The following is a 14,937-nucleotide window of genomic DNA, read 5'->3' on the forward strand; positions in this document are numbered from 1 at the left end:
TCTATGACCTTTTCAATTTTAAGTGCCAGCAATCTGGTTCCATTTTGGTTTAGGTGGCGCCCATCCTGTATAGGTTCCCCCTTTCCCAAAAGTTTCCCCAGTTCCTAATAAATCTAAACTCCTCCTCCCTACGCTATCGTCTCATCCACACATTTAGACCCTGCACAGTCTAGTTGTCTGTCTGGCCCTGCACGTGGAACTGGAAACATTTCAGAGAATGCTACCATGGAGGTCCTGGACGTCAATCTCTTACCTAGCAGCCTAAATTTGGCCTCCAGGACCTCTCTCCTATCCTTCTGTATGTCATTGGTACCTATGTGTACCACAACCACTGGTTTCTTACCAGCACTACACATAAATCTATCTAGATGTCTCGAGAGCTGCAACCTTCGCACCAGGCAGGCAAGGAACCAGGAGAACTACATAATCATCAAAAACCCAGCTATTTATGTTTCTAATGATCAAATCCCCCATAACTTTACCTGTATCTTCATAATAACTGGAGTTCCCTCCCCCGGAGAGGTATCTTCAGGGCAAGAGGATACCATGACATCATCTGGAAGGAGGGTCTGAACTATGGAATCGTTTTTCTGCTCCAGCTGGATGTTCTCCTTCCCTGACACTTTCATCCTCCTCAACAGCACAAAGGCTGTCAGACCAGGGGTGAGACCGTTCTACGGTGTCCTGGAAAGTCTCATATACATACCTCTCTGTCTCTTAGCTCCTCCAGTTCAGCCACTCTTTTCTCCAAAGCCCATACGCAGTCTCTGAGGGGCAGGAGCTCCATGCACCAAATGCAAATATAGGCTACCTGCCCAAATCATACATGCTTTATTCAGTGCAATAAACTGAATAGCCCCCACTCTGTTGCTGGATTCTACTTCATTCTCTTTTTACTCCTGTAGCTCATTCCTTTGATGTTTAGTTTTTATTGGGGTGGTTTTGGCTTTAAGTTTAAAGAATGTTAAGTATATCTAGCTGCCCCCGAACCCCCAAACAAACTTACTCCAAGGGTTACGTAAGTGCACCTCCTTCACCTGGAGAACTCCTTTGCAAAACTCCCCTGTTAGCCGCTCCTGTTCACTAGCTCCTCTGGCCGCTTAGGAGTGGGCTTTTTAAAGCCCTGGTCTTCCTTAGTAGCCCTGCCCCCGGTTAAGGATTGATGGATGCTAAAGGACTTGGGGATCAAAGCCTCATTAAGAAGCTCTCAGCCTTGCCTAGCAGGTTGCTAGGCTCAGCACACTGTCCCCCAAACAAACAGACCACATGACCAGTCCAGCAGCAAGCATACCACAAACACATACACTACAGACAACAAACTTACCTTAAACTTTCTGTAGCAGCCACCCAGTTTTTATTGGTCCCATGGGTGGTTACTTAAAGTGGGTATATACAATTTCTGTTTATATTGTACAGTCTCTTTAAAACTCCATCTATCTAGCTGTGCAAAGCAGGTGGCTTATTTCACTTAATGAAAAATAAAATATTGTTGGCTAAATACTTAGAGCCAGTTCTGAATAACCAGAAACTAAGGGAGAAATTGGGATGGGGCAGAGGGAGAACTTGAGTTGTGCCAGTAGCATGGATCCAGATCGTGTAAAAGATTTAAAAGGTATTCTGTGAATTGCTTCTAAAACCTATGGCATTTGCTTAAACTTAAGACCCCTACTTGTGTAAGAAGGAAGGGGATACCGATAGATGAAGAATCTGGTCAGTGAGCTTCTACTTTCAACCACAGGACTGAATGTTCATATCTTTGCATTATAATGAAGGAGGTACAGATCTGTAGGCCTGCATAAAGTGACATTTTTCTAATGTATTCTTGTTAAACTTTAAGGTCATAATGGTATCCATCCCTGAATACTATGAAGGAAAGAATGTCCTCCTCACAGGAGCTACTGGCTTCATGGGAAAGGTGCTTCTGGAAAAGCTACTGAGGTCCTGCCCTAAAGTGAAAGCTGTTTATATATTGGTGAGACATAAAGCAGGTCAGACGCCTCAAGAACGAATGGAAGAAATGATCAGCTGTAAGGTATGTCTCTGGAAGCTCTTTGTGTTTAATTGACTAAAGAAGTGATACAAACCTCGTTTCCCCATTGTAAAGAAACTTCTGAAATAGTGAGCAACCGTGAACATGTTGGAACAGGTTTTTTGCTATACAAACTTCCAAATAACTAACTGCTGTGGTATTAATAACTAAATATCAGGGTTGCATTGACTTTTAACAAATTAAAGGAAAATAGACATCTCCCTCCTGGAGACAGAGGGGCACATACAGCAGATGAGCATAATGAAGCTTGTTTTCTGCCATTTAAACTTGCGGACAGATACGCATTCTTTGAATGTCATATACCATATTATATGCTTGTTTTTTTAAGTTCTGCTGATGACTTTTTTGTGTGCTTTGCATTCAAGTGAAAAGCCCAGTGATAGGTTTTACGGTGAGGGTAAGAGGATGTACATTTCAGGTGGAGTGTCTTACCCGCTTTCAGCTTTGTTAAAAGGTCTTGTTTTTAATTCAGCTATCTTGTGTGTTAAAGTGCAAAGGAGTGTTGAAATGTCAAATGATTGTAATGTAAATGACTTGTATTTTACAGTCTGCTAATAAAATGTGTAGTCTCCTGTAGGGAGGTAGCGTGGCCTTATGGATAGAGAATTGAACACTGACTCAGGAGACCTGTGTTCTAGTCCCAATTCAGCCTCTGCCTCCTGTATGCCCTGGGGCAAATTACTTCGGCTCTGTGTGCCTCAGTTACCCTATCTGTAAAATAGGGAAAACATATCCCTTCTTTGTAAAGTGCTTTGAGGTCTACTGATGAAAAGCACTCTAAGAGCTAGGTAGAGTTGTTATTATTATTAGAGCTGCCCCAAGGTGAATTAGCTGGAAGACGGTGTGAAAATCTTGCCGAAGATGTAAAATTAAATGTGTGGTTTACAGGGAAATTAAATTACCCTTGTCTGCAGTTTCTGTACCACTTAACTATTGTAGTTTAGAAATTAGTCAAATTGGTGCAACCCCTTAGTGTGCATAAAATTATACTGTATAGTGGAGGTGCTTATCAACATAGCTTATTTCTTTAAACTTACCAAAATAAGCTATACCAACATTTCAAAATATTCTCAATTTTTTTTATAGAGTTGTGGAGATCTAGCACCCCCCATTTCCCATGAATTTTGGTTAGTAGTAATCTACATTACAATGTGAACCTACTATGAAATTTCTTCAATTTGGAATTTGAGTGATTTCTCTTTGACAAAGTAACTGTTAATATTTTGCTACCCTGGGTACCCAGTGCTCTGGGCTAATGAAAGTAAATAACGCTGGAGAGGCATTCCTCCCTTCAAGAGGGGAATACACCCCCTGAGAAGGGAGTGCATTGTTTTTCCAGTCTTTCTATCCGACTAGAACAATGTTGATGGACTGAAGAATCCAGGAGCATGCTGGCTGAGTATCGGAGACAGGGACTTTGCTAGCGATACAAAGAATTACATTTACAAGGGGGAGAAAGGATGGGGAACTTAAATCTTAATTCATTAACAAACAGTGGTGTTACCTGGGAGTTAAGTCTTGTGCTTAGCAGTGCCTTACGGAATGTAGAAGCTGGCATAGAAATTTGAGATCTTGGAAGTGCGCTCAAACAAACTACTAACTCTGCATTTTCTATTTTTTTGACTTTCCAAAATGTAATTAATGGCCAGTAGAGCAGCATATTTCAGAAGTGTTGAGGTCTTTCTGAGTGTTGCCTTCATTAATTTGAGATCTACCATAATATTATCTCACTAGAAAGGAAAAGCTATAATGGCAGCTGGGTCTCTTTTTATCTCCACTATCTCGGAGTTGTGAAGAACATGTTGGTTGTTATAACCTTAATACAAGAATGCAATTTTATGTGGAAATCTATGATTAAATCGAGTCTTCCTGACTAGTGATTTAAATCAACTCAACCCTGGTTGGATGCCAGAGTTCTTACTTGCACCTCAGGAGGCTTGGACGTAGCAATAGCTGGGAATATAGCAGTATTTGACCTCATCCTAATATCCACCTGGCCTCTCCTCTGTGTCCAGCACAACTCCACGTTTGTACTCCTGTTCAAACACTGCCATGAAGCCTTCCTGTCTTCTGTTACACCACTGTTCTAGGGACTACTAACTGTAAATGGTATACATCACCCTGAACAATGAATCCCATAGTGAGAGCTAAGGCCAGGTCTACACTAACCCCCTAATTCGAACTAAGGTACGCAACTTCAGCTACGTGAATAACGTAGCTGAAGTTCGAAGTACCTTAGTTCGAACTTACCTCGGTCCACACGCGGCAGGCAGGCTCCCCTGTCGACTCCGCGGTACTCCTCTCGTCTAGCTGGAGTACCGCAGTCGACGGCGAGCACTTCCGGGTTCGACTTATCGCGTCCAGACAAGACGCAATAAGTCGAACCCAGAAGTTCAATCGCTCGCCGCTGAACTACCGGGTAAGTGTAGACCTACCCTAAGATAAATTGCTCTGAGGAACTTAAGTTTCCCCAGCATTGCTCCTCTTCATCCTCCCTGCTGATGTCCATATCTTGGGAATTGATGTAGTATTCTAATTAGTTGGGCAAATTTATTTTGTCTGAATCCCTTTTCTCCTCCCTGCCTCCACAAATGTGAATTCCAGTTAAATAAAACATTTCATTAATTTGTATCTAGTTTGCATTGTTGTGGTCAAAACAAAACTTTAGAAATGTTGAAACAGCACAATTAAATATTAATAGAAGCAGAGACAAGAATTCAGGTGTGTCTTTCTCTCCCACCTCCCAGATGAGTGCACGAAGCTATAGACGCTCTCACTGAACGTATATCTATGTATTTATACAAAGTGAAATAGCTTCAACAGGAGAGACCGAGACACCCACCCCAGAATACCATGTAACCTGGTAGTTAGGATGTTCAGGTAGGATCAGGGAGTCCTGTGTTCAAGTCCCTGCTCCAGAGTGGGGATTTGAACCTGGGTTTCCCACATCCCAGATGAGTGCCGTAACTGCTGGGCTAAAGGTTATATCAAGACACAACCAATAACAACAAGCTTGAAATGAAATGTTAACTTTTTCAATTCACTGAACCTTTGAGTTCAGTTCAGATTGAACTGAACAACTTTCAATCTTCCAGAACTGCCAGCAAACTGACAAATCAGTTATTCACACAGTTTTAACTGTAATCTCCCTGAGGTACTCCCTAGGGAAGCAATTGGAAGGGCCTGAGTTAAGACTCTGTGGGGCATGTGGTATATCTGGCATTATCTTAACAGGTGTTTGAGTTTGCTGGATCCCACAGGTTTGTGTTTTGGCTGTCAACTTCTGCATTCTGGAAGGCTACACGGTACTTGCAGCTAAACAGCCTTGGCTCCCTTGTTTATGAACTATTTTGTTAAAGAATTTCCTGTCTGAAGAATTTGGTGGCAGCCAGGAGGAATGACTGAAGGCCCCTTCTTAAGGGGGCTTCCTGGGCACACTTTGCTGATTTAGTTGGGGATTGGTCCTGCTTTGAGCAGGGGGTTGGACTAGATGACCTCCTGAGGTCCCTTCCAACCCTGATATTCTGTTTCTATGATTCTGTGACTACAGGCTTCCAGCCTCTCCCTGCCCCGTTACAGTTGGAGGGGTTACGGGAAGAATCATGGGACTGGAAGGGACTTCAAGAGGTCATCTAGTCCAGTCCCCTACACTCATAGCAGGATTAACTATTATCTAGATTCTAGACCATTCTTGACACAGGTGTTTGTCTAATCTGCTCTTAAAAATCTCCAATGATGCACATTCCACAAGCTCCCTAGGCAATTTATTTCAGTGCTTAACCACCCTGACAGGAAGTTTTTTGTAATGTCCAACCTAAACTGCCCTTGCTTCTTGTCCTATCCTCAGAGGTTATGGAAAAATGTTTCCCTTCCTCCTTGTAACACCTTTTATGTACTTGAAAACTCTTATCATATCTGCTCTGTCTTCTCTTCTCCAGACTAAACAAACCCAATTTTTTCAATCTTCCTTCATAAGTCATGTTTTGTAGACCTTTAATCGTTTTTGTTGCTCTTCTCTGGACTTTCTCCAATTTGTCCACATCTTTCCTGAGATATGGTGCCTAGAACTGGACACAATACTTCAGTTGAGGCCTAATGAGCGCGGAGTATAGAGGAAGAATTACTTTTCGTGTCTTGCTTACAACACTCCTTCTAATACATCCCAGAATGATGTTTGCTTTATTTGCAACAGTGTTACACTGTTGACTCATATTTAGATTGTGATCCACTATGACCTCCAGATCCCTTTCTGCAGTACTCCTTTGTAGGCAGTCATTTCCCATTTTACATGTGTGTGCAACTGCTTGTTCTTTCTTAAGTGGAGTACTTTGAATTTGTCCTTATTGAATTTCATTCTATTTACTTAGGCCATTTCTCCAATTTGTTCAGATCATTTTGAATTTTAATCCTGTCTTCCAAAGCACTTGCAACCCCTTCCAGCTTGGTATCGTCTGCAAACTTTATAAGTGTACTCTCTATGCCATTATCTAAATCATTGATGAAGATCTTGAACAGAACTGACCCAGAACTGATCCCTGCGGGACTCCACTGGATATGCCACTGATAACTACTCTCTCTAGGAACGGTTTTCCAAACAGTTATGCAGCCACCTTATAGTAGTTCCATCTAGGTTGTGTTTCCTAGTTTGTTTATGAGAAGGTAATGCGAGACAGCATCAAAAGCCTTACTAAAGTCAAGATATGCCACATCTGTTGCTTCCCCTCTCTCCACAAGGCTTATTACTCTCTTTTGAGTTTCAGAAAATTGAAGATCTCCTGGTTAAGCCAGAGTGGTCTCTTGCCATACTTTCCTACTCAATGGGGTAGTTTGCTCTTGTGCCCTTAAAGTCTCTTTGAAAAACTGCCAATTCTCTTGAACTGTTTTTCCCCTTAGACTTGCTTCCCATGGGATCTTAGCAAACTCAGGGAGTTGGTAGGTAACATCTGCCTTTTTGAAATTCATTGTTTTTATTGTGCTGTTTTCCCTCCTACCATTCCTTACAATCATGAGCTCTACCATTTCATGAAAACTTTCACCTAAACTGCCTTCCACTTTCAAATTCTCAACCAGTTCCTCCCCATTTTAACTGATTGATTTATTATCAGTTCATGCCTTCAGTGTAACTATATTGGCATTCAGCCAACTTCTCTCTTACTCCAATTGCAGTAACTTTGAGGAACAAAGAACCTCTGTTAAATCCAGAAGCATGGCTGTTGTTCTCAATTCCTTCGGAGGATACAGAATCAAGAGTTCAGGAGCATTTAAATCCTAGTCAGATGCTTAGCCACTTCATTGGATTTAATTTACTGTTTCAATTGCTGTGTGGTTATAGAAACTAAGGAGTCTTTTATTGTTCTTTTCAGCTTTATGCTACTACCATGCATTGACCTATATAATGGTATAGACAAGAATAGCAGTTGTGTTTTAAGCTTGAAGAAGTCTCAGATTGACCAAATAACTTCTGATGTGTCTGTATAAATGTGAAGGACTGTATGTGTAAATGTGAAGAACTCAGCACAAACTTATGCCTAGAGCAGTGGTGAGCAACCTGCAGACAATCAGGGTAATCTGGTTGCGGGCTGTGAGACATTTTGCTGGCGTTGACCATCTGCAGGCACGGCCCCCTGCAGCTCCCAGTGGCCGCAGTTCACCGTTCCTGGCCAGTGGGAGTTGTGGGAAACGGTATCCAGCACGTCCATGCATCCCGCCTCTTCCCGCAGCTCCCATTGGCCGGGAACGGTGAACCACGGCCACTGGGATCAGCGGGGGGCCATGCCTGCGGGCGGTCAACATCAGCAAAATATCTTGCGGCCTGCAATCAGATTACCCTAATGGGCCGCATGGTTCCTTGCCGCTGGTCTAGAGAAGTTCTTTGCTACACAGCATCTGGCATCTTTAACTCTGATTTCCAGTAGCACTTTATATGCTCAAAAAGTAGTATTTGAAAAGCATAGACTTCACCATTACTTGTTTTGCAAAATTTGGTGTCTTAGTAAAGTTATTCCCCCTTTTCATGGGGAGCACAACCTTGAAAGCTCAGTCTTTAAACAACACTTTCAGTAGTAGTAGCTGCTACCTAACTGGAGGCTTTTCATTTTTGTTAATGTGATGTTGGATTAAAACATTTTGATAGTGTTCTGTTCAAAGTTCTGTTTAGATGTTAATCTAAACTGAACTTCCTGTCTGACTGGGATATTGACCTAAACGCTAAGGTTCTGTTGTACTGATACATTAAAACCATAGCATGTGGAACTTCCATTACTGTTAGTTTGTTACCCCTGTAAATTTTCTGGGTATCTAATGGAGGAAAAAAAGACAAGGATTTTGTATTTGTATGTAATACACCAGATATATGGTGGTAATCCATGTGATAAAATACAGATGTGATGAACACATTTATTGTGCCTCTAACAGCCTCATTTTTCATCTGCCTACTAAATTGTTTTTCCTGTGATTTACTCTGACATTCCAACCCATTGAGCAATCTTAAATCCTCCCGTCTCTTTTGCAACTACCTGCAAGAGAAGTGGGTTTTTATTCATTCTTTCTTAATTGTGAAACTTTCCCCAGAATGACACGTGGCTTAAGGCCTTGGGGTGTGTTCATTCTTGAGTCAGCAACACATCTTCTAGACCTAAATGTCATGGGATTAAAGACTGATATCTGGAGTCCTCTCACTTCTAGACTACAGTATTATACAGTGGAAGATAGGGTAAAATGTTTTGCTTTTTAGCTCTGAATGGGCCAGAGATGATAGACTGTAAGTTGATTATAGCTACTTTAGTTAATTTTTAGAAGCTTTCTATGGCTCTGTTGGAGCCCTGAGCATTTGGACTGTCGGGAGCTTAAGGAATTTAGCTTTAAGGACAGAAAAGTAGTTCCAATAAATAAAGTTTAAAAAAAATGCATCATGCCTGTTCAGCTTTATCATTAACTTGGAATGACCTGCATAATTCACTGGATGCTTTGCCAGTTGAATAACTTGCTCATCCCAACTCGTACTGATATGTGATATGACATTTTTTAATATCCATTATGATTGAGTGAAGTATAACTCCATGTTATAGGCAGAAAATATTTGCCCCTTCTCTTGCTACATCCGAAATCATTGTGTGAATTTTTATTTTTAGTCCTGATTTTCTTTTAACAGCTCTTTGACAGGTTAAGAGATGAACAGCCTGAATTTAAAGAGAAAATAATAGCAGTTACTAGTGAACTTACGCAGAATGAACTGGACCTTAGTGAGCAGGACAAAGAAAAGCTCATAGACTGCATTAATATTGTATTCCATTGTGCTGCTACAGTCAGATTCAATGAAACACTGAGGTGAGTATAAAGCTTGATATGAAAAAAACTAATGTAATTGAATTATATTAGTGTATTCCTCAAGGGGACACCAGCTTGAAAATAACATTTATCTGCAAAATTTTATAAACAAAAAAAACCCTTGTTTTTTCATGAGTTTCACTGCATATAGGGTCAATTTAATTTTTTCCTCTGTATGAGGAAACTCCCCAAGAAGGTTTTAACCCTTAGGATTTAAAGGATAAGTATAAAGGGCCATTGTTGAGGAAAGACAAATATGAAGATTGTGCCAGATCCCAGGCATGGTACAGGCACAAGGTGTACAGAAAGTTAAGTAATGTTGCTGCTTGTACTGATCTTGGCACCTTCATGTGTCTTGTGAGCTCCTGCTGCCATGGCTTCTGATATGAGTCTAGCTGGTGGATAATAAATGGATGTGGATGGGCTAGAGCAAGATTCATCTGGCTCGGCAGTTGAGCTGAACCACCACCCATTTTATGAACCAGATCATAAAAAAAGTGCACACGTATATGTAATTTGATGGTCAGCCTTTTTGGAAGGTAAGGGTGTATTGAGCACAAAAATGCTCTCATTCTGAAGGTATGGGGATAAAATTCTAGCTCTTGCTTCATCTGACAGAATCTGGGGTCAGAGAATCAAATATATGCTAAGGGTGGGTGCAGGGGAAGAGAAGATATATGTGGTTAGGTGGAAGGAGAAAGTAATGGCAAAGGGGTAGCAATACAGATTAGAGGAAGTGTGGGGAGAAATAAGAGAAATAAAAAGGGGAAGAGTGAGGAAAAAACTACTAGGAAATTTCTAAAGAGATTGAGGGAAAACAGCTACTGAAAGCTTAAGGAAAAGACTCTTGTAGAAGAAAAGGACTAACAAAAGCAAAGGAGATAAAGTAAGCTTTGGTATATCCATTTTTCGTAGAAAATTTTTTAATGTTGAAATGTTACAGTACATTTTTGACTTTTGTTGCTATATGAGAAATCTCTTTTCAGGAAGGAGGAGGGAAAGAAACTTGGCTATATAAGAGTGAAAGGTAGGGTTAGGAAATTCTAATTTCCGAGTCCCTGCAAATACTGATCATGGCCCTCTGGGAATGCTACATGATGAAAATGAGCAAACCCCCTTTTTATACTTCCTTTTCACAAATTCTTTTAATTAGGCAGTTCCCTTGTGTCACCAACATAGGAATTAGCTAAAGAGCTAGGTTTACAGAGGCCTTTAGCAGTGAAAAATCCTTCTGGAGTGGGGACATAATGACTCAAGCCTCCTGTAATTTCCACTCTGCTGGCAGGTCTGGAATCTCCTAAAGCAGAACACAAGTGGATGGGGCTGGCTGGGAAGGGCAACTGGAAGTGTGCTGAACTGATATTTCTCTTGGGCAGTCTTCGCTGACAAGTCCTCCTAGGAAGCCCTTGGTCAGAACTTAATTCCCTGCTGTTGAGTCTCTGCCTCATCTCTCTCCTGTACCCAGAGAGTTGACTCAAGATCAAAATTATTCATCTTCTGATCTAAAAAGCAGGCACAGAACATGTTTGGACTTTGTTTCAGAACTTTTTCCATTTCCTAAGTTAGAAATGCAGGGAATTTTTCATGGGTCAATTCTTTTGGTCTTTTGAAAGAGCTGAAGGTTGAAGCCAAAATAGGTTATGAAAAAATGTAATAACATTTTGTAAAATGATTGTGCTTTTGCTGCAATGGGGTAGGGATTGTTTGAAAAATTGATATGACATTACTGAAAAACTGTCATCTCAGTGTAACTCGACTTACGTTAAAGCAAAAAAAAAAAAAAAAAACCCTCAAACTTGTATTTGATGTTAATATAGCACTTTATCCCAACAAAATTTTGACAACCTTATAAATAGTCCACCAGTATTACTGAAATGCCACTAGCTCAGGGGAGGAAGGCAACAACCCATAGTAATATAATAGAACTGGAAAGAATAGCTAATTTATGTGAAATTTTATAGGTGAAATTTGTGTGTCCAGAAAGTCACAGCCCAGATACTAGCTAAATTAAAGTTGGGTTCATCCCTAGCCTTTCAGAAAGTGTCATGGAAATTTTAATGACAAGAAGCAATCAATACCTTAGTATCTTTGGTTGCCTTCCTTCTATACAAGACCCCCATGATAGCATAATGCCCATCCTTCCCCCAACCGTCCCCTGCCTATCTGGTTATTACCTGAGCACTGACTCAAAAGGGAGAGCATCACCTATTGACTTGCCAACCTGAAGTCTTTGGAGACCTCCCATTGAAGTATTGACCAGGGCAAATCTTGCTCAGCTTGACGTGTTAACTGCCTGATGTGGACGGCTCTGTGGGTTTATATATGAATATCTGTTGATACTGGGTTAGACACCTTGCGTGAGGGTCAGAGGTGAAGAAAGCAGGAGAGCCTAGCAATTATAGATTATCATGTAAACATTTTTCACTCCATTGTTTTTAGTTGAGAAGGATTTTATTTTAGGAAAATAAAGAAGTTTCATAACTTGACTAGGGTGTATGCCATGTAAGCAGAGGAATTTGTTTTTAGATGGTACACAGGGATAGAACTAAAAACAGTGGCATGAAATTAGTGAAAACTAGACTGAGTACTAAAAAACTTCCATATTATGGATTCTAAGACTGGAACAGTCTTACAAGGAAAGTGGTGCAAGCCATTACTAGGGACAGCTAAAAATCGACTGGACAAGATGCGGGAAAATGTTATGTCTGCATTGGTAGGGGGATGTGAATAGATGACCACATGAGACTTCTACCTCAATTTATGATTCTCTGACATGCTTACTCTTACTCATCTTCATTTGTTGTTTTCTTCACAGAGATGCTGTTCAGTTAAATGTGATTGCCACACAACAGCTCGTCATCTTGGCCCAGCGAATGAAGAACTTGGAGGTGTTCATGCATGTTTCAACAGCATATGCTTATTGCAATCGAAAGCACATTGAAGAAATCATATATCCACCCCCTGTTGACCCCAAGAAACTGATAGGTTCTTTAGAGTATGTTTTGAATCTTTATAGCTTTTCTTGACTATAATCCACACCTACTTGCAGTTCTCTTCTCCAGTACTATTACACATTGATAAAAGGCTTTGAAAAGCATAATATTAAAAAAAACTACACACATGGGTGAGGCAATGATCTCCATTTTACAGATGAGGAAACTAAGGTGTAGGAAGGTTGTGACTTATTTTAGATCACTTATTCAAGAATTAGGATAAATGTTTGTTTTTCCATTCAGAGTACTACCTCCTCAAAGCCAAATAATAAATATTCAATATATCAAACTAAACATATAATTAGATGCCAAAAGTTAAAACCTCCTAAAGCACTGGCAACCCTATAAAACCCCCTCAAGCAATTCTAATAAAAAGAGTGTCTATTTAGCAATTCAGTATAAAGTTAAATGTCTATACTGTAGCATGTAAAAATAAAATCTAGCAAAACTTAAAGTTCAAACCAAACAAATTTTTGTTTTCCTAAAGTATTCTAAAGTTGCATGGTTTTAAACTTCAGTTTCCAATTCACTAAGGCATCGTCTCTTTAAAAGAAATTTAAAGATCAGTGGTTTTATTTTTTTGTTTGAAATAAGTAGTTTTAAAAAAAAAATCAAATTTGGACTCAAGAATTGAATCTGGATTCAGAACACTGTATTACAATAAAAATAGTCTGTAGAGGCCAACTTTGTTTGCAGTCTGCCTGGCCACGAATGGTGGTGGTGATGGGCAAGTGTGACTGCAAAGGAAGGGTAACCTCTTGCTCCTTGCATTAGAACCTCTTGATGTCAGAAATAGCCAGAACTAAACTTTGTTCTTCATGAATCCCTTGCTGTTTTTCCGACCCCTCTGAGGGGATATCTCCAGAGCAGACAGACAGAGCCCTCTTCCAACTGTGAAAATACACTATACTTCCTGCCCAACAAACTTCAGTGAATAAAACAAAACTATGAAGGGTAAATTTCCTCTGACTCAGATGTGTGGTATAGTTGTGGCAAATACAGTAAAGTTTGAGTCCTAGCATCAAGTGGGAAAAGCAATAAACAAGCCAAAATTAGCTGCCCATCTGTGAGGTGCACAAAAGATTTCATTTGGCCAACTGTAACTAGTCCTAGGTTCTAGTGGGTTAATCTTCTGAAGCTGCTGCAGAGGATAGACAAAAAGCTTGAGCGAGTTGGAATAAAATGTAAGGTTTAGTAGCCTGGATTTCAGTCGGGAAGAAAAGAGAATCTGGTTCTAGTCAAGAGAATAAAGAATACCCATGGATAGTAATTAAAGGGACATCAGTGTAATAAATTTCACAACAGTGTAATTTTTGCAGTAAGTAACCTCAGATTACTGTAACAAATATTGAAGATACATTTGAGTTTTTCTTGACCATTTTCACTGTTTACTTCTTCAATAAATGTAGATCCAAAAAGATTAAGTTGATATCTTTCCTCGAAGTAATTTCAAGTACTGTAACTGCCCTTGACTCCCCTATCAATTTTTGTGGCAATTTTTCTCTTTAAGGTGACTGTCCAAATTTATTTTTTTGATTAGGTTCTAATTAATTGGATCTCAACTTGATCTCTTAAATGTAAAGTGGCGGATGATGGTGGGTAGAATATGAGCCTTTCAAAAAGGCTGTCTTTGTTATGGCAGAAGTAATAGAAATAATAAATATAGTGTAGGAAGAAACTTTTTTCACAGAAGGCATTTGCCATTTTTCTTCTTTTGGAGCATCAAGAAACACTTGTAGAAATTCTCAGATTTTTTTTATTAATCTGAAAGCATGGATTAACTGTGCTGTGAATACTTCATAGACAAAGTTAGGGGTTGGATAGTCTGTTTAGCACTTGATTGAAAGGCCATTGGATCAGAGTTCAGACAAGCATGCACTTAAATGCAGAAATAAGACACTGCTTTCTACTGCAGCTTTGCTGGATTTTGTCCAAGTAACTAGAAGCCTAGGTAATGAAAGATTGTGAATCCTTTTTGAAGTAAGTTGATTGCATGCATTATTGGGCTAATCTGAAGCTACAGATAAAAGTACTATGTATTAACCCAATAACATAAGGACAGACCAGGATATGGATAATTGAGTTATGAAGCTAGAAATTTAGCTTTACCAACTAGAAAAAACTAAATACACTGCTACCTCGATATAACGCAACCTGATATAACACGAATTCGGATATAACGTGGTAAAGCAGTGCTCTCGGGGGGGGGTGGTGATGCGCAGTCCGGTGGATCAAAGCAAGTTCAATAAAACACGATTTCACCTATAACGCGGTAAGATTTTTTTCGCTCCCAAGGACAGCGTTATATCGAGGTAGAGGTGCATATCTAAATGATCACTGTACTCTTTCTGCACTAAATTCCTCTGTAAAATCAGAGTCTTGAAATGAGCTTAATCCTCACATAAGTTTATAGAAGTTGACTATTTGGGAGCTTCCACCTGGAAGTGTAGAATTACTTTTTTAAATGTTATAACTTCCTATACAGGGAAGAAGGTGTTGGGCTGGTAGGAATCTAGCATGTAACTAATTTAATGTGTGAAAAACTTGGCAAAACTAACAGCTGGTTGG

At 40.0% G+C, this 14,937-nt stretch overlaps 1 protein-coding gene across 2 annotated transcripts in view; it reads left to right on the top strand.

The window, feature by feature from the left end:
- Positions 1 to 14,937, top strand: part of FAR1 (fatty acyl-CoA reductase 1) — an 81,037-nt gene that overhangs the window by 26,718 nt on the left and 39,382 nt on the right. For both annotated transcript variants that reach the window (XM_054025796.1, XM_054025797.1), the window contains exons 2-4: positions 1,838 to 2,032; positions 9,201 to 9,376; positions 12,192 to 12,371. In XM_054025796.1, coding sequence (XP_053881771.1) covers positions 1,844 to 2,032; positions 9,201 to 9,376; positions 12,192 to 12,371 — 545 coding nt within the window. In that variant the 5' untranslated portion in view covers positions 1,838 to 1,843. The remainder of the gene's footprint in view (positions 1 to 1,837; positions 2,033 to 9,200; positions 9,377 to 12,191; positions 12,372 to 14,937) is intronic.

Source organism: Malaclemys terrapin, chromosome 4, assembly GCF_027887155.1.
Source record: "Malaclemys terrapin pileata isolate rMalTer1 chromosome 4, rMalTer1.hap1, whole genome shotgun sequence".
NCBI lineage: Eukaryota > Metazoa > Chordata > Testudines > Emydidae > Malaclemys > Malaclemys terrapin.